Source organism: Ambystoma mexicanum, chromosome 11 (assembly GCF_040938575.1).
Source record: "Ambystoma mexicanum isolate Mex_15411 chromosome 11, UKY_AmexF1_1, whole genome shotgun sequence".
NCBI lineage: Eukaryota > Metazoa > Chordata > Amphibia > Caudata > Ambystomatidae > Ambystoma > Ambystoma mexicanum.
Genome location: NC_090934.1, coordinates 1,005,498,319 through 1,005,525,771, shown reverse-complemented (window position 1 = coordinate 1,005,525,771; position 27,453 = coordinate 1,005,498,319). Strand labels below are relative to the sequence as shown.

The following is a 27,453-nucleotide window of genomic DNA, read 5'->3' as shown; positions in this document are numbered from 1 at the left end:
AGGACCACTTTGACTTTCCACATTTCAACTCACACTCCTATGTTATTTGCCCCAGTGCTTCCTGGTCTGGCTAGTTCAATGTGTTATGCACCAAAGTTCAACATTCACCTTTTACTCTTCCCCTTTCCTCTGGGTCAATTTCAATCACCTCGCTTTTACAGTTCATTCAATATATCGCAACAAACTTTTCACCTTTCACAGAGACCTTCAAGTGGGCTACTTCCTTTCGCCGGACCACTCAATTACTCAGTATCGCTGACTTTACAGCTGTCGTTACTTCAAGGTTCATTCGCAGGTCTGCCCTTCTTTGCGTCTCATCCACATGCCTGCAGCCTTCAATTGTGCGATATGATGTTACCACTTCAATCTTTCTTTAGCACACAACGGTCTCTCACATTACTTGCGAACACACCGGCTGTGTGTGTTTCTTTCTGGTCTTTACTTTCTTCCAGTTTACGAGTCAAGGTTAGTACTACAGGCTTGGCCTCCCCTCCTCAACTCTGTCGTTCACCTGGGAGGGTCGCTTGCGTCCTTGAAACACAATGCAGCCTTCTTGTTTGGGATTTTTCCTTCTCCAGTGACTTTCGCTGCCTTTTGGAGGCAACGTCCTCCTGCAGAGAACTCCTGGGGTTCTCCACCCTGGCTCTCGTCCCTCGGTCCGTTGCTCTGCTCTAGTAGGTTCGCCTTCGGCCTGGAAGTTCTGCTCTTAATCGTGTTCCAACTTGCTCAGAGTGTTTCTCTCTGTTCCGCCTTTTATCTGTGTGAGGACAGCTAATTGGTATCAGATGTATGCACTAAGGGTCAAATGCCTGACCCAATTAGCGGGACATGTCCATGCAATGTGTAAGAGTTAGCATTATTACTCTGTTGCCCTCTTCCTCGGTGGTTGGGTAATCGGAGAATCCCAAGAAATACGAGGGATCATGGTTACAGGAAAGGGAGGAATACTGTGTCTCGCCAGACCTGAAGACCCCTCACCCAGGTCATCCTCCCGCAATGGTCCACCCCAGGGTCTGGATCCAAAGGCGATGGCCGTGCCCAGGCCACCTGAGAGAGAGAGATCCCCGGGACTAGCAGATGAGACACCCTTTGGTTTCTCACAAATCACTTAGTAAACCAACCCTGTTATCAGGATACTTTCATGAATAGTGAAACACAAATTCATGGAACAGTATTAAGTTAACCTATACTTTATTTAGGATAACCCTCAGTTATACCAGGTGATTAAAACCTAATTTTGTGATAAACTATTACAGTTGCTTTTCAGCAAGGTGGAACACAGATTAAGGTAAGCAATAACTCTCCAATTTATTTTAGGATGGCACAGGGCAGACCAAGTTAGTAAAACCCTTACTACATTCAGGATAACATCCATTCCATCCTTCAGCTGAGGACTGTGAAAAGGTCCAGACGGCCTTCCTAAACAAAATTAAAGCCCGAGAAAATATAACTAATTGCAAGAATATCAGCCCCCCTCTCCCATTTCCCTTACAAGAAGAAATCCCAAAACCATTTAGCCCACAATTTCAATTCACCCCAATATCTATGGAAGATATGGAGAAAACACTGACCAACATGAATTGTACATCCTGTTCAGAAAATGTGATGCCTCCTAAATTAATACTCGACAACATTCACGTGTTCACCCCATTTCTCAGACGGATATTTAACGCCTCCTTCAGAGACCGTACTGTCCCAGCTGTCATAAAAAGTTACAGTAACGTCCCTTCCAAAAAAAACAGAATTAAATCAACAAGACCCTTCAAACCTCTTGAAAATTCTCGATAAGATCGCTACAAAACAATTGCAGAGCAACATGGATGAAAACAACCTCCTCCACCCACAACAGTCAGGTTTCAGAGGAGCCCACAGTACAAAATCCTTTCTGCTGGACCTTCAATCAGAAATGCTGGCCATTCTGGACAAAGACAAATCAGGCTTACTGATCCTCCTGGACCTCTCGGCAGCTTTCGATTTGCTGGATCATCGGAAGCTCCGAGAGGCCCTGGATCTATCAGGGAATTGCTCCCAGGAGGCCATCGATTGGGTGTCCTCTTCCCTCCAAGAAAGACATTCCAAGATTATATGGGAAGAGCACACTCTTTGACAATAGTCCATTGCTGCCTCTACGGAAAGGCCCCAGAATATCTAAAGTAGCAATTCTCCTGGTATGAGCCAAACCGTAACCTGTGGTCTAGAAACAAAGGACACCTATGTGTAAACCCTGCTAGAAGAACAAATGGCCTAGACAGATACTTTGCTTTCAAGGCTATCACCAAATGTAATTAACTACCCTTGAACTTAAGAAATGAAACAAACTACCTACTTTTCCAGAAGAAACTTAAGACTCCGCTCTTTAACTAAAACAAAAATACCTAGTATAGGTTTCAAACTTTAACCTTCACTCCTGTCGTCCTGTCACAAAGTCCATTTTCTCATTGTAATGCGCTCTGTTGCCTGCGGGTTCCAGCATTATATAAATACATAAATAAAATAAATAAACATTCAGCTATACTAAGTGAGTGAGACCTAATGGTGTAATAAACGATTACAGTTGCTTTTCAGATCAGTGGAACACAGATTAAGGTAAGCAAGAACTCTTTACACTATTTTAGGATTGCACCAGGCGGACCAAGGTCAGCGAAACCCAAAGTGCACTTATTCAGAATGGGACAAAGCTGTTCAAGGGGAGTAAGACCTATACCCTTTTTAAAGGAGCTACCAGCAACTTAAAGGTATGTATACATCTAAGACTCTTTTAGAATCTGAATAAAGTAGACCAGAGAAAGCAAAACCCTATGTTACACTTTGACACAATGTTATACGATATAGGTAAAACCCAATGTAGAATTATTCTAGACAGGCTATACAGCAGGTCAGTTGAAGCAAGACCCAGGTGGTAAACCTATACACTTATATTCTGAAAGAAATAGTTAGGTGAAGCCAACAGCATTACTTTTGGGAAGTTGGGGAACCAATTCACAGGTGAGTAAAATAACCTTCTATATACATTTTAGAAGGGCAAACCACATTCAAACTAAGAAAGAACTTTTTGAACTGCTCATTTCAGAGGGATAGTTACCAAACCAACTCTGTTACAAGGTGGTCACTTTGAAACACTTGTTATATTTTTCAAGGCACAATCTTTTTCTTATCCAGTCCTACTCTAGTCTATATCATGCGTTCTCTTAGGCAGAAGAGGGACCCTAGTGGTCTAGGTGCCAGCTGTAGGCCGGGTGAGATAGGTTTAAGTTGCAGTCTGAGTTCCAAAGGAATGCTCTTCAAAACAATTAAGTAGTTCATTTTAGAGTTAGTTAGGGTCCAGGGACTTCAGAGAGCAGTAAGCCTGGGTGAACTGGATGAGAGGACTCCCAATCACACGAAACACCCCAAAATCATCACAGGAATCACACAAGGCTTAAGGAAAGTAATACCCCAGCCAACACAGTACCTCATCACAGAAGAAGAGTTTGCAGCAGGTCGTCTTCAGGATCTGTAGTCAAAAACCTGGTTGATGAATATCTTGTCATGAAGACTCTAAGACAGGACACTGGAAAGGATTTTGCAGCAGGGATTAATGGGGAAGACTTCAGGCAAGAGTTTCTTTGCGGCTCGATGCAGCTCTGTGGTTTTGGCGCCCTTTTCAGGAACCAGGAGAAGTCTGAATATCGCTGGTGGGATTCTTGTCATTTCTCGGGTCCAGCACTCTGGTGAGGGGACTGTTTAGACTCAAATCCAGTCTCTGGAGTTCTAGCAGGATTCCACCAAAGTTTCAGCACGATTCGGTATTCAGAGGACTGTGCACCACACAATGGCTCGAGGTCTCATGGTATTGGGTTATTGCAACCCCACAAGGTCTCAGCACGACGTGGGATGGCTCAAAATGCAGTTTTCTTGAGTCTAGTGGATCGCACCAGGCTCTGGGCCCAGCCATCGTTTTCAGTAACCAAAGGTCGATTGGAAGGAAGGGTAAAAGCAGGCTCCGTTTACACAGCAGGCTCTCTGGTCCCTTGAAATCTCTACGGCTGTCATTTCTTCATCTTCCTCTACGGTTTCAGCTCCAGTGGTAGACTTTTCAGCAGCTTCCAGGTTCAGAGTATTTATCAGGAACTGCAGCACAACTTCTGCATTCATTCCCTGCATTTTACAGCAAGGGGCGGTATGGCTGTCCAACTAGGACAGGCAGCCCCCCCAAACCCCCCCCCACTGGGAGTTGGTTCCTTTCAGGCAAGATGGAAGACGAAGGGCGGCAGAATTTTGAACTCCTCCCTAGTTTCCTGCCTTCTGCGACACTATGGAGTCTGGGTGGGGAATGCAAAGGATTCAAATGGATTGTGCCCTCCAACGTATTCCACATCTTTGACATGTAATGTCCACAGCTGTGCACTTCGTAAACTTTTTCGGCAGAGGGCATCCTGCTTCAATGGCGTTGGGTCGGCGTCCCTCAAAGGCCTCCGTCGAGGGAGACGTCACTGAATGTTATAAATAGGACGCATGGCACCCGTAGCCTCAGTTCTGTTTTTTCCGCAAACGTGTTTGCTTCAAGAACTCGGCACGCCTGTTGTATTCCTCGTGAATATGTCTTCTTCTTTCACCCCTCCGACTCCGCGGTCTGGCTTCAAGACTTGCCGGGACTGCAAGTCTAAAATGTCGATCACCGACCCGCATCGCATTTGTTTGTGGTGCTTGGGCGAGAGTCACGACACCGACGACTGTTCCAAATACCAGTCGCTGACTGCTAAAGCCTTGCGGGAGTGTAAGGGGAAGCTTCAGGTAGGTAGGGGTTCTAAACCCAGTAAGTCCCGAAAATGTAAGTACAAGGGGGGTGTCCACCGACGACTCGAGAGGCGATTCTTTGCGCCGGGAGGAGTCCCGGGGATCCGGGTCCCGGAGTGTATCCCGCCGTTCGCCTTCCTTGTCTCGGTATTCTAGGAAGCGCCGTCACCGGTCGCCTTCCCCGTCCTCCTCAGAGGATGGTGCTGCGAGGAAAGTGACATGTCCAACAAAGTCCTTGACTCCGGAGGAATGGGTTGCCTTTAGGGAGCAGATGTTGGTGATTTTTCAATCGCAGGGCACGGTTCCGTCCGTGCCTTCTGATGAAGCCGGAAAGGAACGGTCTCGTACCGTGTCTCGCACGCCTTTGGGCTCGGGTCCTTGACGCGACTCATCAGGAACCTTCGAGGTCCCCTTCGGACAAGGCTCAGGAAGTCGCAAGAGATGTGCTTCCAGGTCTCTGTCCTAGCCCCCGGCGAGACCGCAGAAACCTGCTAAGTGCTCGAGGTCGGCGTCGACTCCGTCGGCACCATGTCTGTCGGATTTGGACGTCAAAGCTTTGCCTTCTTACCAGCCCTCGGCGCCATCGGCACCATAGTCGTCGCCGATGCCGAAGCCATCAGCGCTCTCAACGCCAAAACCGTCGGCACTCTCAGCGTCTAAGCCTTCGGCGCCCTCGATGCCTTTGGGGCTTTTTGCCTGAAATTTACCGTTGGAGATCCCTGATACTGTGGATCCTCCAAGGAAGGCTACTTCTAAGTCTGTGAGGCCTGTGGTGGACTCCAGACCCTCTTCTCTCCCGAGGCAGGGCTTTTACCTTCCTCTGGATGACATATATGAGGAGGAGGAAAGGTTTGACTTTGATATAGACCCTGTTGAGCCTGATGTGGCTCCTGTCTTTTCTGGAGACAGTCAATTGGAGGAGTTGAGGCAAACTCTTCATGATGCCAGTGGTTTGGATACTTCTCCGGAAGTGGAATTTGGCAGGCCTGAGCTTGGGGCTCATGCTGAGTCGTCCTGCAGGATACAGGAGCCTCATGGCTAGGGTCACGGAGTATCTGGGCTGGTCCAGTCCTCCTGAAGCTTTTGTGCAAGATGATCTAACTGACTTTTTAGATCAAGGTCCGTCCTCTAACCCAGTGTTACTTTTTCATCTCACATTACAGAAATGGGTGGCGGCTGCTTGGCAGTCACCGGAATCTCTTCCGGCTGTTAACAAATCGTTAACAAAGAAATACCGCCCTTCCATTAACGACCCCAGCTACCTATCCACTCACCCCACTCCCGAGAGTTTGGTGGTTCAGGCGGCTATGGCCACCTCGAGGCAGGCGGCATACCCTACCATCCCTATTGATAGGGACGACAAACGCTTCGATGGTTGGACTCGCAAGGTGTTTTCTGCGGCGAGTATGGCATTGAAATCAGCCAACTCCACTTGTGCCTTAGCAAGGTTTTCACACACTCTGTGGAACAGTGTTTCTCTCGTGGCTGAGCATATTCCCGAAGGGGAAGAAAGGGATGGTTTCCTTGCTCTCGTGCAGGATGGCAAGGATGCCATGTGTGAATCCCTTCAGTCGGGTTTGGACACAGCCGACAGTGTTAGCCAATCCATGGCTGCGTGCACTGTTATATGCATTTTTGCGTGGTTGCGGAAGTCAGGTTTTGTTCCGGATGTGCAAGCCCGTCTTTTGAACATGCCCTTTGATGGTGCCCATTTATTTGGCAGCAAGGCTGACGAGAGCCTTGAGAGATTACAGACCTCAAAAGCTGCGGCAAAATCTTTGAGCCCCGCAGTGCGTCAACCTCCGCATTTTCGTCCTAGGGGACAGCAGTGGAGGGGAGGTTCTTTTAGTTTCTACTCCTCCTTTGGTAGAACGAGAGAAGCCGCCAGTGAAAGGCGTCAGCGTAAAAGTACCCGTGGTGGTCGGGGAAATAGAGGTGCCAAAGCAGCTCAGGCAGCTGCCTCTTTGCATTCAGGCACTGCCGCAGCCGCTCCTAAACAAGCATGAGGCCATGTCCCATTGTTCGCCGGTTGGGGGCAGACTATCTCAGCATCTCGAAGAATGGCGAGCCATTAATTCAGATGCGTGGGTTCTGGATAAAATAGCCCACGGCTACTGCCTTCCCTTCCTAAAGCAGCCTCACGACAATCCACTGGGGAATCTCTCTTTGAAGCTTCCAGATCTGCTCCTTGTGCAGGAAATCCTAACCGTTCTGGAGAAAGGCGCTATAGAACTTGTGCCTGTGGCAGAGAGGAACAAGGGTTGGTATTCCCCATATTGTTTGATTCCAAAGAAATACGGGGGATTGAGACCCACCCTGGATTTGTGTTGGTTGAACAAACTTCTCAGGAAAGACAAGTTCAAGATGGTCACTCATTCTCAAGTCCTCCAGGCCCTTCAACGTCAGGATTGGCTGGTGTCTCTGGACCTAGAGGAGGCTTACTTTCATGTGCTGATTCATCCCAAGGACATAAAGTACCGTAGGTTTGCGGCTGGTGACTCGCACTTTCAGTTTCGTGTCCTGCCATTCGGAATGACCTCCGCCCAAGGGTCTTAACCAAGCTGATGATTGTGGTGGCAGCATATCTCAGGCGAGGGGGTATTCACGTCTACCCCTACCTGGATGACTGGCTGATCCGTGCGCGTTCTCCCGAACAAGCATTGGATCACCTCTGTATCACCTGCCGCTCCCTCCACCGGCTGGGCGTCTCCCTCAATTTCAAGAAGTCGCACCTGACACCTTCCCAACAGCTCCAGTACATCGGAGCTGTGTTGGACACATCCTTACGGAAGTGATCACCTCCCAAGGTCAGGGCTCATCACTTTGTGCAGATGGTGGACAAGTTTCAACATGCCCAGAGTCTCCCGGCTTTCGAATTCTTAAGGTTGCTCGGCCTCATGGCGTCCTGCATTTTTCTGGTGCCAGAGGCCAGACTGCGGATGAGATCTCTGCAATGGGTTCTCAAGATGCAGGGGTCACAGTTCTCAGGCAATATGTTGGATCCTGTTCAGGTTCCACATCTCGGTCTCACAGTATCTGCTGTGGTGGGCCAACGAGGGGAACCTGATGAAGGGGGAGCCGTTTTGGCAACCATGGCCGGAGGTGAATGTAGTGACGGATGCTTCCCTCACAGGATGGGGAGCTCATGCCGAGGACTTGACCGCCAACGGTCGTTGGTCTCCGTCAGAGTCCAAACTCCACAGTCCAAACTCCACATCAGCCTGTTAGAGCTGAGGGCCATCAGGCTGGCCCTGAAGGCTTTTCTGCCGTCTGTGCGGGGGAAGAGTGTCCTGATAATGACGGACAACACAGTGGCCATGCATTACCTCAACAGAAAAGGGGGGGTAGGGTCACTCCCGTTGTGCAGAGAGGCAATGCAGCTCTGGTTCTTGGCAATCCAGCAGGGAATTTCGCTCTTGGCAGTTCATCTGGCCGGAGAGGAAAATGCGGCGGCAGATGCTCTGAGCAGGCAGAGCACGGTCTCTCACGAGTGAGAGTTGGCTCAGGAAGTCCTTCTGGAGATGTTCTCCCTTTGGGGAACCCCACAAGTGGATCTCTTCGCCACCAGTGCCCACCAGAAGTGCGAGAGATTCTGCTCGAGGGAATTTCCTCTGAGAGAATCCTTAGGAGACGCATTCGTAGTGGATTGGTCATTCCCATTGCTCTATGCGTTTCTTCCAGTCCCCCTCATTCCTCCAGTGCTAAGGAGGTTACGGAGGTTCGGATCCCATATGATACTCATTGCTCCGGATTGGGCCAGGAGAGCGTGGTACCCAGACCTTCTAGAAATGTCCACCTGCCCTCCACGTCGTCTTCCCTACCGAGAGGATCTGCTCTTTCACCAGGGGGGGTCTGGTTCTCCATCCAGAGGTCAGGATTCACAACCTTCATGCTTGGTATCTGAAAGGTTGAGGTATAAGGGTTGGGACCTCCCGGATGACGTGATGGTGGTGTTGCTTTGGGCCAGGAGGCTGGCAACAAAAATCCATGTACCGTTGCTGTTGTCGTAAGTTTTGAGACTGGTGCAGAGGACAAAATGTTGATCCTTTTCAGTGTTCCATTCCTGTGGTGTTGTCTTTCTTGATTTCTTTGGCCCACAGGGGCCTTCAAGTGGGTACCATTAAGGGTTACCTGGCAGCACTGTCTATCTTCAAGCGTTCGTCTGAAGAATGTTCTTGCTTTAAGATTCCTTTGATTTCTCACATGCTTAAAGGACTCACTAATGTGTTCCCGCCGTCCACTTTCCATGTGCCGGTTTGGGATCTGAATTTGGTTTTGAAATTTCTCATGGGTGCTCCGTTTGAAACTTTGCACTCTTGTCCTTTGAGATTATTGTCCTTCAAGACAGTGTTCTTGGTTGCGGTGACTTCCGCTTGCAGAGGGAGTGAATTGCAGGCACGCAGAGGGAATGAATTGCAGGCACTTTCATCTAAGCTGCCCTTTAGTGTGTTACACAAGGATCGGGTTGTACTGAGGGTCCGTGCTTCCTTTCTACCTAAGGTAGTGTCCGAATTTCATTTGAGCCAGAAAGTGGTTCTTCCTTCATTTTATCCTCCTCATCCTGGTAAGGAAGAGGAGCGACTCCATAGGTTGGACCGTAGGAGAGCTCTTGTCATGATGCCTACCCCTGGGCATCAGGACCAAGGCCTTCAGCTCCGGGAGCAGGCATCCAGACATTTGTTTAAACCTCAGCAGCCCCGGCTAGGGGCTGTCTGGGTTCAGTCCTGGCGCCTTAGGCGCCAGGCTCATCATAGAAATCAGTCCTGTCGCCATAGGCGCCAGGCTCATAGACTTTACTTACCTGATGCAGACCATGCTGCAAAAGAGTCCAATCCTACATGAGGCCTGGATGGGACTATTTTGTTACAGGGACTATTTTTTACTCGGGCGTGGCTCTAGGGAACTTCTTACCTGGAACTACTTTGGAGGCTATTTAAACCACACCCGAACAGCAGCACATGCTTTGCGTTATTCTGCATCCAGCAGCGTGACGCTCACCGTGCCTGCAGCCAGCATCCAGTCTTCTGCCACGCCCGCGTGCCTGCAGCCAGCATCCAGTCTTCTGCCACGCCCGCCTCGAATCCGGAGCTCCTAGAATAAAGAAGAAGAAAAAGACAAGGTTAGAAAAATGAACTTATTTCAAATTCCTCACCTAATTCCGGAACCATTTCATCTCCGGACCTGGAAAGTACATCAGTCCTGCACGCGTCGCTTCGCCAGCTCCAGCACGGCGCCATACTCACCAGTTCTCACAGCATCTTTCGATCTGGCACTGTCTCCATCATTTCTTCGCCGTAATCCGGCACCTATGGGACACAAGAAAAACCAAGGTGAGCCAAGGGAATCAACAAACACAACCTCTTACCACCATAGACCTTCCACCGGCGGTATTATTCCATAACTCTCCACATTTTTATATGCCGCATCTGTATAAAGGGAGAAAAACAACACGTTAACGCATGCAATAGTTACCAGACAGCGTTGGGTAACACAGACTCTTACCTGAACGCCAGCAGCAGCTACGAGACCTTCTCACAAACTCAGTTGCAATTTAAGGAAGGAAGGGGACAAGAGTGAACATCGGGCACATTGAACTCTTTGAACTTGATACTTACCAATCCGCCAGGGACTTCAGAGTCAATACTTACCGGAACTCTCCCAACGCCTTCAAACCAGTGAAGTAACTGGTATCTACGTGCCCCTGCAAGACACGCAGGATGGAGAGCTCATCTTTTACGAACATAAGGTGAGGTTACTAAGGGGATATCGGAGGTGATTAGTGGGGGAGAGTGAGAACAGTTGGGAGGCCATCACTAAAACCCACAGGTGGTTAATCCCTGTCTCCACTTGCAGGAAAATACTTCTTCGGGTCCAGCAGACAAGACTAGGCGGGCCAGTCCAGACAGTCCTCTCTGCACTACGCATCACGTTGAAGGAGACCGCAGCTGTCCGGGTCCGATCGACACCCCTGTGGGGTCCAGGTGAGCGTAACAGCTCTGAGCTTTTATATTTCTAGGATGTCCAGGGTCAGAGTGGACGATCAACTCTTTGTGGGGTATGCTGGTCACCGATTGGTCCAGGCTGTTACAAAACAGACCTTGTCCAGGTGGATTATCCTCACAATTACTGAATATTACCTTTTGGCGGGCAAGGACCCTCCTGAAGGGTTGCAAGCTCATTCGACTAGGGGCGTGGCTACTTCCAGAGTCCTGCAGCAGGGAGTTCCTATAAGGAATATTTGTGATGCAGCCACATGGGCTTCTATCCACACCTTTGTTAAACATTACTCCCTGGATACCATCCATGGTCCAGATATGGCCTGTGGTAAGGCGGTTCTTTATTCTGCCATCTGATTGGGTACTCTACATTCCTTTCCCTCCTCCATTTTCTGGTACTGCTTTGGGAGTCTGTCAAAGATGTGGAATACGTTAGAGGACGCAATCCATTCGAAGAACAAGTTACTCACCAACTTGTAACATTCTTTCGATTGGATGTTCCTCCAGCATATTTCACATCGCCCTCCCAGCCTGCCCCTCTAGAGAATTTCCTATGCGATTGCAACTTTCGTTTCCGCAAGGCTATGTGCAATCCAGCAGGCATTAGTGTCACACGTTATGGAGGAAAAAACATAAACTGAGGCTACAGGCACCGTGTGTCCTATTTATAACATCCGGTGATGTCACCCTTGGCGGAGGCCTTCGAGGGACATCGACACGATGCCATTGACGCAGGACGACGTCCGCCGAAAAAGTTTCCGAAGTGCACAGCTGTGGACATTACATTTCAAAGATCTAGAATACGTTGGAGGAACATCCAATCGAAAGAACGTTACCAGCTGGTAAGTAACTTGTTCTTCCCACCAAAGCTTCCTCTTAGGTCATTCCCACCTAGGATGGCAGGGGAAGACCTCAGAAACGGTAAGCACACAAGAAATGGCAAAAGAAGGAGCCCACCATTTTAGAAAAATGGTGGCCCTCTTATGCCTTACCTAGGCTGAATCTTTTTATTTTATTGTGTTATGATCATAAAAATTATGATCTTTCACAATTATCATACATCATTGAACTCATTTTAGATCACATAGATTGTAATAGACAGACAAAAACTGTACATTCCCTACAACATTTCACATTCTATTCATCATACAATAGGCTTGATAACGTATAAAGTGCTTATGTGCAATAAGATGTAGTCTTGATCTATATTAGATCATTTACGACAGAAAAACAGAAAAAAATGACAGAATATAGTAAAAAGGATAAAACGCAAGATAAAACCACACAGCTTGGCATTAATGTTTGATAAGACCCAGGGTAGTCAACCATCGAATTACTTCCATAGTTAAAAACACTTCATGACCCGCATTCACTGTATTCCATACAGTATCATATGAAATATCCTCTCTAAGACAGAAAAAGCGGCACAGATAACGAGTTCTACCTTCTCTGAGCATTCTCTGAGCATTGGACATTGCACTAAAATATGCTTTAGTGATTGAATTGCCGCAGAATCCTTACAATAGCATCAGATTGCTTTGGTTATGTCACAATTTTTATCACATGAGTATAACATTTCACCAGTGGGAAGCAAATTCAAGCGAAGTCAGAGGAAGTGATTTCGAGATTTAGGGCAGGGGAATTTGGCTAGGTATTTAGGCAATGTGCCAAGAGATTTTTCCACTGGGGACATCTTAGACGGGTACTTATAGCTGCGCACTTTACTTATTGTATTGATCCAGTCCAATTCCTTCAGCCTTTTCTTAACACCTGAAGGATTCTTAATCAATTCCTCCTGCAACTTCCCACAACTGTCCAAACTCTTTACAGTAAAAACATCAAGAGACATTAGCACAGAAGTCTGTGCCTGCAATTTGGCAAAAAAGCCTATTAAAAAGTGACAGTTTTGGTGATGCATAGATGTTCTCCATCATAGTTAAAACTCTCCATTGAAACCATGCTTCTAAAGATAGTAACCCTAATTCATATTGAATGGAGGCCATGAGAATAGAGTGGCAGATTAAAGACTCTTTTCCATAATATACCCTTCCGTCGTTGCCAGGGCAAGTCAATTGATAAATGATCGATTTCTAATCTGCAAAGAAGTGATGACTTTTCTTATATAGGAAGACAGCAGCGGTTTAACTGAAAATGTACAGTACTTAGAATATATTTTTTTCACTTTGAAAGTCAGGGAATCAATCTTATAGCTTTCTAATTTGCGTATCAATGAGGCACGTCCTTTAGTGAATTTCCGAATTCTATTGGCTGTAGGATTAATTGTTAGGGTCACATGGGCTTCTGATAGATGCTGTTTCACATCAAACGTAAAAGTGGATAACAGCATATTACGGTCGCTAACTGAATTATTCCTGATTGGGAAATAACTGCACATTTCCAGCATAGTTTTAAAAATTATAACATAATCAATGCAGGATGACTGAGAGACCCTTTTCCAAGTCACTTGACATTCCAGATCTTTTCCCACAATTTCATTTGCTAGATACAAATCAAGGCTTTCAGCAGATTCATCCACTTTTTCACAGCTTTACCCAAGGGATTATTTTTAACTGTACCCTGCTTAAGTCTGAGAATTAAGATCACCTGTCATAATCACGTGTTGCTCATTTGTCAGGAACCAAGTGCCTAAAAGATCTGAAATGTAATCAATGAAACAATCCAAATCCACCAAAGCTTTATTCCATTATAAATCTATCAAAAGCACAAACCAACTTTTACCCTTTTCAGATATTATAATTTCGACCGCAAGAATACCAGAAATTAGAAAATAATTAGAAATAATTCTTACATCATTAATTATGGAATTTCTGAGGGCAGCCAATAGGGCGCCAGAAGGACTCCAACAGTTGAATTTTGTTGCCATCTACTGTATGACTGTAAAACCATTGAGATAAATATTCTGGGTAAGCCATTTCTCCTGGTAAATATCATCTTGGGTATCGAACATATGGTTTTCGCTCCCATATTTCATGAAGCTGTTAAAACCTTGGGTATTCTAATTGAATAGTTTTAGTACCCTCTGTATCATAGACCATTCTCGTAATCCCGAGTACCAGCTATTTCTCTCTATTTGAGGTTCACCAGTTGGCACAACAGCCCTTCTTCCACTTGATTAATCGTAGGCAATGGGCATGATATGTCTCCATGTCTTGTGGGACGTACTACCAGCCTTTCTTTATTTTCTCGACCATTGCCAGACTTAGTCGCCAGGCAATTTTCACCCATGATATGAATAGTGTTTTAATCTCTGTTTTAATCTCACTCTTCTCTGTGTACACTAAACAACCAAATTTCAGGAACTCAGTACTTTTATTAAAACTAGTTTTTTTCACAAAAGCGGATCTCCAACACCTTTCTGCTAAGTCAATGTGGGACTCCATGGGGAAACTAACAAAGTCAATGTCCCTAGTTGAGATTTTTTCTCAAGTAGGCATTTGATTCACCAGTCTCAACAGACATGCTCGATTAAGGGAAATATCCAAATGTATGTGTCCTCTTATTTCGAAGTACATTGTGCATTCACTTTTGGTTTCATTCCCCCTAAGATTCAAATTTCTTGGACCTTTTAATACGGGTCTGGGACCCCGAGGTTTACACGAGCAATGAGAACTGCATCTGGTCCTAAGCTTCTTTCAACCTGGAGGTCAAGAAGTTGTATTATTAGGTCCTGATCCCTGTTACTCCTTTACATGCGCTTTGGCCCGCAGGCCCTAATGGGCAAGCTGGTCTATTCAGAAATCGTTCAGGGAACGACTGACATTAGTATTCCACGTCTTTTCCCTCTTATTTGTCCTTTCGAAATGACTCATTTTTGTCTGTTTTTGCACTGAACAACTGAAGATACTTGCCCATTTCTCTTTAGCTCGGAGTGTGGGGGACTTGTAGCCAATTTCCGATCTGCCTATTGTGTTATTTTCACTGCCATATGATGATGTGGACGGTTTCTCAGTAGGCCTATCATCTTCCTGTAAGTGGGTGGCTGCCCCTTCCAGATCACCCAATTCTGTCGGAAGGATATCATCTGGTCCCCCCATTCTAGGCGTTTGTGCAGATATATTATGAGTTTTCCCTGGGCCCACTAAGTTTCCTTGAGCTTCATGTAGCGCGGCTCTGGGAGACTGATTACTCATTTGCAATTGAGAAGTTACCTGAGAGGGCTAGGTCTGAGGCATCTTGTTATTATACACAATCTTAGTGCAATTTTTCATAGATGAAGACTGACAACCCATCTCAATTTTAGTTAAATCAATACAGGATGAGGCCCCAGCAGCCAGTTCTGTCAATGTTGATTTGCTGAAGATTTTTAAAGAATGCGTGCCTTTGTTTATTTCACAAATGACTCCCTGACTATCTCCCTCTCTTTCCAGTTCTTCATCACTAAGATGTACATTTCGGAGATTTTTTCTTGAATTATTTCTCAATTGCTGTCTACTTCCATGTTTAAATTTTTGTTTGGCTTTTTGGAACATCTAACAGCCAGAATTTGGTTGCTTTCGTGCGCAATGTGTTGTGTATTAACTGAGGAGTTTACTTGACATACAGGCAAATCTAGATCATTCATGCTAGCAGATTTATCGCACATCACAGGGACAATATGTTTAGAGGCGAAGTCCAATTACACATCATGTCAATTTTAACATTTATCTGACTCAGTATGAGTGTATGGGCCTTAACCTCATTCCTTATGTTATCATATAACTTGACCTGAGCATTGAGAATATAGTTAAGAGCCGAAATGGAGGGAGATGTAAGCTTAATGTGATCGTCGGTTTCCCTGAGCGTATGATGCAATAATCTTTGATCACTACAGTCTGGACCTTGCGTCAAATGACTAGAGGAAAGCAGCTCCAGTAATTGCGAGGGAGAGCCCGGAGTGATATCAGTCACCCTTGCTGATATGCCTTCCTCCATAGCCCTGTCATTCATCATCAGCCGCTTCCCACCAGCTATAATTTGTTCCAATTTGAATCTTGGGGTCTCGTCAGTAGATAAGCAGCCTGTATTCCCTGCACGCTCCAGTATGCTTATGTCAGTGCTATTACCCAAATCAGACCTAATGCTAGCCACATGTGCTTTAGACCACCTGTTTCCTGTACTTGAACCCGTATAGGGATAGAAATCAGTTACCTTGTGGCCAGCTAGCGGAGTGATCCCATGTAGCTGCAACTTCCTCTTTATATCCTTGTGAGAGATGTTATCTACCACAGTGGAAGTAGCCAACTCCCCAGGCATTTTGCCTGGGGTTGCCGCCCCTTGTGGATCCAAATGAGGGACCTGAAGCCCTTGATCATTGTACATGGACTGCACGTGTGACACTTCTGAGACGGCCTGCCCTTCGGCAGCATTCATGACCGTATCACCCGCTGCTAAGTTTACTCGTTTTACAACCCTATTGACAACAGCTGAATTAATCACACCGTCGTTTTCAGGAATAATGGACATAGTTGCTCTCTTTTGCTTCCTTGTGATAGCACAAGACTTTTATATGTAATCTGCAGACAAGATGCTATGAGTTCTGAGAAAAATTGAGACGTGCAGACCTCACTCTCAAACTACTTTGATAGTAGAATCGGCGAGCTCAAAGGCTATATAGCCCACATTCACTCTCCTGACTCAGCAAACCTCTGTTCCATACAAGTGTGATTTAGAGAAAAACTAGCCAGAAATCCGAGGCTTGTTACTTGTGGTGCCAATATCGGTGAGATCAAAAGCTATATCGCCCGCAGTCTCTCTCCGGACTTAAAATTACAAGAACAGTGCGAGCCCTCTAGGGTCAGCAGTGTGTACACAAGCTTAGACTGTCTGGTGCTCCGTCTACAATAAACAAACCCGATCACGTAAAAAATAAAACAGTGCCTCAGTCTCTGCTTAATAAATATACAGCAAACTCAGGTTTAGAGTTGTCAAGATTTCCAGCGGTAGTAGCGGCCCCTAATCAAACTTCAGATATAATCACAAATCTGGTCACAAGTCGCAAGTATTTGTAACGCAATGAGTTTTCCAATATTTACAATTGTTCTGGGGCACTTGTTCAGGGGAGCTCGGACTCTAGCCCACAGTAGGTCTCTCCGAGTTTAAAAGTTCCAAACAGCGTTCCAGTCAGTATTTAAAGTACATACCAGACGAAAGTAGATGAAAGTAGCAGGAATAGAAGTCACAGAAGAGCAGAACCCCAACTTTGGTTGTAAGGCAGCATGCGGGATGACCCCCCTGCCTCTCACCCCCCTCCTAGATCAAGCAGCAGCCAGGAGGCAGAGCTCCCAGATCCTCCACCTGCCACCAAACACTCTGTCGCCCTCTCCACCATGCTCCGCTGCTCCCAGTGGCTTTTGAGGGAGAGGCAAGGATAGAGTTAGAGAGCAGACTTTACCTGCACATTTTCCAAAGCTGGACACGCTGTAATATTTAGTCAGTAAAACACACCAAACACACTGTCGCACTCTGTTGATTGCGAGTAAAAATGACTAAAAGTCATAAAGGTAAAACCACTGCCACCAGTCATTCATGTAAACTCGCAATTGTAACTAAATGTTACCAGGTAAGTAAGAAAGGGGATAATAGATACATTGTATCTCCCAGCACTCCACATAAGGTGGGGTGTGCTGGCTCACTTATACAAAATGTAAAGGGGATGAAAATCCCTCTTTGCTACTTGGGAACTGTAGTTCACCCAAGTATTGGAAAGAGAAATTAACAGGGGAGCCCGAAGGGGCAACCCAGCCTAAGCCCAAAAGTGTTATGAAACTATACCGTCAGCTATACACTATGGCGAGACATAAAAAGGTCACCCATAAATACAGTAAAAGACTAGGTCAGAGGGGGAAAAAGATTCCCCTTCATCTAGGGACAAGGTAAAATAGTTAAGTCCAAGCAAAAAGTTCTGGGGTTGACACAGGTCAGGAAGATTTATCATAATTATGAAAATCTTACCTAACGGTCACACGAAGCAAAGAGTGAAAGGGGATAATGGGAGAGGGCCAGGGAGGGGAGAAAGCAGCTGAGGTGATTTGGGGGGGGCATGGAAAGAGAAGAGGTGCACCTGGTGAGTGCATGTGAGGGCAGGGAAGAGTTTATTATTTTCAAGTGTTTCCGCATTATTGCAGGAATACCGAGGGAATACCGCAGACATGGGTAGTTCTTTGCCATTATCGGGGGAATCCTGCGAATAATTGGAAGAGAGTGAAAAAAACAGACATTTTATACATAGTGGGCCCAAAGGAACCTATTGGTGCAACATGTACAGTGGCCAGGGTTAAAGGCCGTGGCCCCCAAAGAAACCTATTGGTGCAATATTGTACAGTAGCAACGGATGATGGCCATGGCTTGTAGGCCCCAAAGAGACGTATTGGTGCAACTTGTACAGTGGCCACGGCCGGAGGACATTGCTAGCGGGCCCCAAAGAAACTTATTGGTGCAATATGTACAAGCTGAAGGCCTTGACTAGTGGGTCCCAAAGAAACCTAGTGTTTCAAAATAAACAGTGGGCATGGCCAAAGGCCATGGCTAGTGGGCCCCAAGGCAACCTATAGGTGGAACATGTACAGTGGCTGCAGTAGGAGGTCTATGGTTGGTGGACCTTGACTAAGCTATGGTATAGCCAAACCCTTGAAATTCACTGAAAAAACTTTAGCTAAGAGAATGTTAAGGTGATCAGATTTAACGCAACAAAACCCTTGTAATTCAGTGGATGTGAGAAGTGATGATCATCTTAACTCTGCGTCACTGCTGATATCTCCACAAATATTTCCATTGTACAATACTTTCATCCCAACAACCTTCCCTATAGTACTGCAATGCTGCATCCCCACAAGAGTCCCTATTTTACCATTAAGCTGCTGTCCCTGCAAGCATTCAGCATATTCTGCAATGATCTATCATAATAGAATGCTGCGATCCTCATTCTCCTTAGATATTGCTATCATCACAAGTATCCCTGTTACACCACAGTGTTATAGCTATAGGGCAGTGCTGCTGTCTCTGAAAGCTTTGTGATTATACATTAATGCTGCTGTACCAGGTTTACTGCAATACGCCACCTGCAAGCTTCTGTTTTAAGCCACTATGCTGCTGCCCCTCTTATACTGTGTTAGTGCTATCCTCGCGTTTCCCTACTTTGCTAAAGTGATGCAAACGCTACACACTTTCCCATTTCACTGCAGTAGCGCTATCCCTCTTATGCTACAATACTGTTAAGCACACATTCTTTCTTATACTGTAACACCATCTTCCCTTCTGTGCTGCAGTTCTGCTGTCTCTGAACACCTCTCTATACTACTACAGTGCCACTTTATGTGCAAGGTTACTTATACTGAAATGCTATTATCCCTGCAAGTTTCCTTTTTATGCTGACTTATCTAGTATATTAGAATGCTGCTAACCCTGCAAACCTCTCTAAGATATTCCTGCATTGTTATCCTTGCAGTATTCCCAGTTATGCAGATAACAAGGGGGGTCCTGGGAGACTCTCTGACAGACATGAGTCCTGGTTACAAGAGCCTTACCCAGAGTCTTTAGCTCACTATCTTTCACAGAGAAGAAATATCCCAAACATATCAGTCTTTGTTCTGCCCTGGGGCAGTCCAGCACCAAAATGCTAGGCAATTCTCCTCTGAACAAGAGTACCAACAGCAACCCCAGACACGTGTTTCGGTCTGGTTGAACCTCATCAGTAGGGTGTAGCTGTGCCTCTCTAAGAATAGTGAGCAAAGGGTCCATGTCTGGATTCCCCTAGTAACTAAGGGTGAGACCCAAAGTTACTTGAAATATGCAGATAACAAGGGGGGGCATGGGAGACTCTCTGCCAGACATGAGTCCTGGTTACAAGAGCCTTACCCAGAGTTTTTAGCTCACTATCTTTCACAGAGAAGAAATATCCCGAACATATCAGTCTTTGTTCTGCCGGGACCCCCCATGTTATTTGCATATTTCAAGTAAATTTGGGTCTCACCCTAAGTTACTAGGGGAATCAAGACGTGGACCCCTTGCTCACTATTCTTAGAGAGGCACAGCTACACCCTACTGATGAGGTTCAACCAGACCGAAACACGTGTCTGGGGTTGCTGTTGGTACTCTTGTTCAGAGGAGAATTGCCTAGCATTTCGGTGCTGGACTGCCCCAGGGCAAAGATAGTGAGCTAAAGACTCTGGGTAAGGCTCTTGTAACCAGGACTCATGTATGGTAGAGAGTCTCCCACGACCCCCCTTGTTATTATCATTCCCAGTTATACTGCAGGTTCCTGCAAGCATCCCCATTATATTGCAATGCTGATAATCCAGTAATCCACCTTGCAATGTCTTCAAATGTACCTAACATCTTGCTGTGCTGCTATTCGTCCAGGCTTCTCTGTTACACTGCAGAGTTGTGTCTGAAACTGGTTTATCTGAATTGCTTTTCTGCAGCTGAGAAGCTCTTAAAGTTGCTGGAGACAGAGCAGGAAGCTGCACAGGATCTACTGATGTGGCTGGAGAGCACCTTCTGGGACACCTTTCGACAGGAGGGGTCAGGCAGGTGAGTGGGCATGTCTCGAATATGCATTTGCATGCACAGGGACCGAATGATGCTACTTGAAAGTACATTAGGGCTGAGTAGGTGAATGTTCCCCTCAAAAGGGTAGTCTTAGGGTTAGCTCGCCTTCTCCATTTACTAAAAGACAGAACCTCTGTATAGAGCCATGATCAGATGCTTGCCCATTAAATGAACCAGGACTTCCTAATTTGGTTTCAAAGTTATTATGAGTAACTTGCCTTTGTTAAGATGGATTTCTAGAATCTGGCCTGGTGGACAGATTTTAGGAGGCCACCCTAGTTATAGGTAACAGGGTTCCTCTGAGAGGCTAGCCAAGCCCAATCAAGGTAAGTATGGAGAGTGGTCAAGGCTTAGTGTCAGGAGAGTGTGAGTGGGATCAGGGGTCCACAATGGGTCCACACAGTGAAGCACACAATAATTCAATTTGACAGGAAAGTACAAAAAAACAATATTTATTCTAGGCTCAAAACACACAACAGGAAATTAATAAGCTGGTAGTAATATCACACAATACTCAGTCAAACATATATACAGTGACCTTTGGTTTTTAGAAATGCATTCAATAACTTAGACAACAAAAAGAAAGTAACTAGCGATGCAGTAAAATAAAAGTAGTCCACAAGAATTATACCCTAACTTTATAAATCCAATCCCTATTATGTATGGGTCCTTGGGCCCAAAAGTCCCAAAGCTGCTTCTTAGGAGCGGGGACTGATATAGGAATAGTTTTGTGGTGCTGACATGGTCCAGAAGATATTCAACAATCTTACAGGTCGGTAAAATTATACTCCTATCTTTTAGATACAAGCTTTTAGATTTGATGAATAAAAAGCGATGGAATGTAATAGCCAAAGTGTATTCTAAGGTGAACAAGGGTAGGTGAGTGCATTGCAATTGCTTACCCCCCTGACTCCAATTTTCCCAGATGACTAGATGGGCTGACTGCGGGGTCGCTTGAGGCAGTGTTTCCCGCTGTTTGTTCCGGTGCAGGATGTCTATGGGTTGTCGGTCCGAGGATTTATCGGGTTGGCTGCTGGTGCAGAATGCAACCCCTGGCAAAGAAGGCAAGCAGGAGTCACTGATAAAGGACTTTTCTGGACATCTCACAGGGAAGCAACTTCCAGTGGTGGTCACCGCACAGCGACAATGGCGAGCATCTCTCCAGTCGCGGTCGAAGAAGACCTTCCAGAGCAGGATCCCTTGAAGCTGGAACTTGGCAGGAAGGTGACTTGTGGCACGAGCTCATGAACACTGAAGTATCGGCAATGAAAGCGGAACAGCGATTATTCTACCAAGGTAGCCCACTGGAGAGCTGGTCAGTCCACCGGGTGGTCCAGGTCTACTTCCTAAAGGCTCAGGACAGCTGAAATCCTCGTCCCACCAGTTCAAGGGGATGAAGCATCGCTCAGGGCCTTCGCAGATCAGGTAGTACAGCAGGGCTTCACTGGGCCAATCACAGGAAAGGATTCTGGGGTTCTTCGGGAGTCGACCGCGGATCTTCAGTCAGCTGCTCGTCTACACAGGATACTTGGCTCCATGTAAGGAAGGCAAAGTATCAAAGTAAGACAGACACAAGTGACCACAGTTCAAGGGGGTTTATTGAACTTTCACAAGGGGGGAGAAACATGCCTTTCTAAACCTAAATCTACAGATGGGAGCAAGCTACAACCATAAAATAATAATGCAGTCCTTCTGGAGTCTTGTCAAAAGAAAAGGGCCTATACTAAAAAACCTATTGCCAATCCTTACTGCTAGTTTACAAATAGTGTGGGTTAATGTTCATGAAAAACAATGAAGTCTTCACAAAATGATAAGTCTGGATGTTCGGGCCGTGGGCCTCCCTTCACCATGTTTTCAGCACGGGGCAAGGCGGGTTTACTCGAGCCAAGCACACGCTTGGGCTATCTTGACACGAGGATACAGTTACAATTCCAGCATCAGGACCTTCTGTGCCCATGTCTCTTTTCCATCAAAGTCTCTTGATTCTGAGGGCCTGATGTACTGAACAAAATAGAAAGTTCTTTTCTTCTTACAACTCTGTGTTTCAGGGTGTCTCTCCCTGGATCCCCCTCAGCCGGGCTCAGATCCCTTTATTTTAAGATTCCAGAAATATTCCTTCTCGGGTGACTCACTGCTCACCCCGAGCTCCCTCAGCCGGGCTCAGATCCCTTTATTCCTTCCCGGGTGACTCACAGTTCACCCCGGATCCCCCTTGTTATGCAGAATTGCATGCAATACCCTCTGGGACCACCACATACAATTAGGACTACAGGTGTAAGCAAAACCAACCTTTGAAATAAGTCTGTACTACACAGTTTTTGGTAGCGAGCTGAGCAGCCAGGCTTATCTCAAGAGGGAATGTGAGCAGTACAAGGATGTTACACAGAGGTCTTACAATCACAGTAGTTCAAGTAGACATTAACTTATTACACAATCATTTAGAAAACATTCACTAGAAGGTGACAACTTAATATTATACACAAATAGACTTCAGTACCAAACCAATACGTTTCTGAGTAAATTAGGCTCTCCTGAAATAGGAGCAAAATAGCATTTCAGGCACTTTAAATAGGCGTACAAAGGCACGAGGTAATAAAATAATTCACAAATACTTTCTTAGGCAGTGCAAATAATTGTAGTTCACTAGAGGACTCGATTCAGTTCAATAGGCCTATGCCAAAGTCAATGGGCTAGTGTCTTGGATAGGAAAGAGCAGGAGCAGTTCTTGTAGTAAATAAATATGAAGAAAAGATGCAGCTGAAGATGTTGGTTCCTAACAGTTCCGCCAGATCTCACTGTTCCTCATCCTCCGTCATGGGGACAAGAGGGAGGACGTCGGGGGACTCCTGCACTACACAGGGACGGGTCGAACAAGCTAGCAAAGGGAAGATCTCTGGTTTGAGTAGCTGTAGTCAAGCACACAAGCTGGTGTCCTTCCCCCTGGTTAATCTTAACTAGCTCTGAGAGTGGTATCCAGGTGGCTTACGAGTTGATTGGTCCTACCAACTCAAAGGAAGAAGTCGTCCTTGAAGGGCTTCTCTGTCGAGATGAACTTGGCGATTCGGACCTGCAGCAGGGCTTCACCGGTCCAGTAGTTGCAGTAGCCATCCTCTTCCAGCTCGTCTTTGGTTCTTTTGTTCCAGTGGTCGACTCTGCTTTCCAGTCCAAGAGACTTGTCTTTTAAACAGTTTTCTCCCATTCATTCCAGCCTAGCTGCCACTCACCCAGCAGGGTGGCTGTCCTTGCCGGACAGTCATCCAGCCAATCACGCCAGAGTGCATTTTGGTCGCCTAGGAGACTAAGCACAGGGAGTTTTGGGCACCTGCCTCACTTCCTGCCCACCATAGACACTCGGGCCCCTGAGGCGGTCTTCAGTCCTGAAGCCCACTAAAGGCGTAGAAACAAAAGGACCAAACCTAGTTTGGCGCACAGAGACAAACTCTGAAGGACCTTTCCAAAAAGAAATGGCGAAAAAAGAAGACCCGGCCCGTTTAAACAAAGGGGCTTAAGGCGCCATCTTGAATAACATGGCTCCCGTGATTTTTAGCTACCGGTGTACGCGGTCAGGAAAAATCATGGTAGTTTGTTGTAAAACCACTGCCACCAGCCATTCTGATAGAAAAGCGTAGCATTTGACTGCTACATGAGTTTCTAGACACAGGGGATACTAGGTAACCCCTCCAGTACTCTGCAGGAAGATAGTGTGTGCTGGGTCTAGGAATTTAAAAATGTAACCTTATCCCAGAGAAGGTATTTAAACCTTGGGACAGACTAAACAGGCTTCCCTATGTTACTGCACTGAGGGTGCTGTGTAACACACATGAAAAGATGATGCATATGGAGTTGTTTAAAACTCCATAATCAAAGAACACAAGAGTAAAACACACATCAAAATACATGAAAGAGTGAAAAAAGAGGCTTACACTCTTTCCAGGTAAAAAATCAAGTCCTCAAAATCGAGCAAAGTTGCTGGGGGTCTCTAAGGTGAAGGGAATTAGCACATTTATGCCAATTCTCCATAACATCCCTCAGCCGGGCTCTTCACATTCAATTAGTCTGCCTCAGCCAGTATCGGACCAGTTGCAGTTCACTTTTATCGAAGACTTTCGAATGTGCACAGGGTTTTGCTTGACCCGTCAAATGACAACTTCGATACAAAGTTCCTTTCTTACAATGCAGTTGCCATTCAGTTGGATACCTAACAGGGACCGTCGAATGAGCACTCACGTCGTGCCGGACCACTCTGTACAGGGTATCTGTTTTGGCTTTTTCCAAGTACATTCACTCCCCACCCCTCTCATCACATGCGCTTGCTTCAAACACTGCCCTTTGTGGATTTCTTCATCAAAAAGTTGCCGCTTGCAACCTTGGTTTGAACACAAGCCAATTTTGTATTGGTTTCTCCGGCTCAATGGCTGTGCTTCTACTTGCGCAGTTTTCTTGCAGGAGCCAAGGACAGTACCATGGTGGCAGTCGCTCTCCTCCAGGCCTGGGTTATCAACACGGGAGCGCCCTAGATGCCTTTGATTCACAGCGTAGGCTTACCCAGTTTCAGTTCCCAGTCTTGGGCTTCTCACTTTCAAAGGCTCGTAAAAGTAACCATTTCCAGAGTTCAAGGGTACTTCCCTCCTTGGAACCCTCTCCGGTGTCGCCGCCTTTCTCCTCGTGTTAAATCGCCACCTTGGAACTGCTGCTTCCTCTAGTGCTTTTCCTTGCTCAGAGTGTGCCTTCGTGCTCTGCCTTTTATCCGTGTGGGGAAGTGTGATGGGAGTCAGGTGTGTGTAACGGGGTGGATAGCTCAGGGACAACGCGTTTGTCTTGGAAGCAAGATGACACGGAGCAACACAGGTTCGATCCCCGGGTCTGTGCTTAGAAACCTCTGGGTATTAAGCACGTTATAAATTACCAACTACAATTACAATGATTACCAATTCCCTGACCAGGGTGTTGGGACATGTCAGGTATACGGCTGTGGTGTTAGTCCATTGTCGCTCACGATGAACTGTCCGTGTGAAAGTGTTTGTGTCGGGAAAGGGGGGCGGGAGGGTTGAGCTTCCATGTATCCTACCTGGTAGGATGGGGAAAAGGGTTTACAGGAAAGGGGATACCGCGTCTCACCCTTCAGTGTCCCACGTCCACTCCTGAAGACCCCTCATCCAGGTGCTCCTCCCACACTGGTCCACCCCCAGGAACTGGATCCAATAGCGATGACCGTGTCCTGGCCTCCTGGATGACAGATCCCTGGGGACTAGCAGATGAGACACCTTCTAGTTTCTCATACTCCAATACTGATCTGAAAACATGGCTGCAGCAGTCCTCTTATTATCCTAAATCCTGGCTGGAAGCAAGTCCAAGCTCACCAGTGGTAAGGATCTGCAACATTCAAACAGCCAGCAAAGGTCCAATCGGGGACCACTGTGGGTTTCACTTATGCCCCACTCCAAGACTCTCTGGCTCCCCAGATGTGGAGTAGGACCAGACAGTCACACCCACATCCTCAGTCCACACACACCAAGCCAGCAGTAGCCTGCGAAAGCAGCAGTTTTCCCAGGCGAATGCATGACCATATAAGGTATTTCCTGACCTGAAAAGGCAGGAAGAAGACCAAACAACAATATGGCCAAAGAACAAGCAGAAAAGCCTGTGGCACGGCCATTTTATGGCACTAGCCACGTTTAGTAGCCACACGCTGTAAACACAAATGTGCACACTAAAAATAATGCAAAAATTGTAAAAATGTCATTGCTGCCACCAGCTTGTCTCTAGGCACAAAAAGAAGTAACCAAAAATCCTATGTTTAAAAGAATCGGCTGATACAAAACTATCCCCACTGCACTGCAGTGTAAGATGCTGTGTGAACTGTTAAAAAGTTACAAACCAGATATCAAGGTAAAAAGTCAAAAGAGAAACACTGTTTCCGGAGTACTGATAGTCAGAAGGACTAATCAGTGTTCCCCATAACTAAATGAGCAAAAGGCCACTTTCCTGTAAAAAGTCAGGACAGGTTAAAAAATAAAAGTAAAATGTTTGCGGGTCCATAGAATATGGAGGTAAAGTTGCTAAAAGAGAAATCTTTCCCAACAGCTTTTTTAAGAATGGACCCTGTTAACAAAGTCCTCTTCATTGTATAGAAGGTATAACACTATTTTTGATAGTGGAGCGCGGATGAAACATAGTTTCTGATTCTTGTTAATCTGTTTAGAATCACAGGCTGTGCATATAGTCCGACATCTAGTGGTAACCGCAGACAATTGCATCTTGTCTTCCGAGGATTGAAAGGGGACGTCAGCATATGTGTGTCTGTAACACTACCCTCACGTGACGTGTAGTGTACCCAGAAATCCTCACAAGTCGAGGTCCCTCAGATTATTTTTTTCCGCCCAGCTATCTGGTCGCCTTATGCAGAGCTCTACCTAATATTGCAAATTTGTAAAAATCCTGACCTTTGGTCATTTATACAACATTCGTCCCCTCTTTAACTATTACTGAACCGCTGCCGAAGACAGACCAATGGACTTCGACAGCTGGCGTTGTGGTCGACGCTGTCGACCGCATGGTCCGGGCCTTCTGACTGGCCTACACAGTAGGGAGAGGGGGGGGTTCCTTTCTTTAAGCATGTTTTACCTTCTCCCCTCTCTTTGCCCCTTTGGTATTGCCGTCGCTTCTGTTTCCCTGCGCTCTGGACAGGGCTTCCTTTAAATTTTGCCCTTCCTGTTAAGGAAAATGTCCCTGGAAAGACAAGCACCCTCGTTGCAATAAGTGTTCCCCCCCCCCCCCAATCACGCTGAGTCGTCCTGTCGGCACTGTAAGTTCCTACGGCCTAAAACCATAAAGGAGCGGTGTGTAAAATGGTGGGCGGCCTATGCAACACCATAGGCCGAGGGTAGCTCCCCCGCCGCCACAGCCGCCAAAAGTGATGAGGCCCATAGCGACGACCATGGCTTCGACACGGACACCATTGTTCTGACAACAGAGCAGACTCCCTCCAAGACGTCCGTCCCCGGCTGCGATAAGCACGACACAAGTCCCGCTATGGCGAGGTTACACCCTGGCGACGAGGACGCACCCACATCAGATGGGACTAAACACACAACCCCCAGTACCGTTGCGGCCTATCAATCGAAGCAGTCCAAGA

General features: G+C 46.4%; 1 protein-coding gene across 1 annotated transcript in view; it reads left to right on the top strand.

Annotated features, from left to right (window-relative positions):
* SPG11 (SPG11 vesicle trafficking associated, spatacsin) overlaps positions 1–27,453 on the top strand; it is a 1,688,331-nt gene that overhangs the window by 779,138 nt on the left and 881,740 nt on the right. The window contains exon 24 of the mRNA XM_069624201.1: positions 20,192–20,300. Coding sequence (XP_069480302.1) covers positions 20,192–20,300 — 109 coding nt within the window. The remainder of the gene's footprint in view (positions 1–20,191; positions 20,301–27,453) is intronic.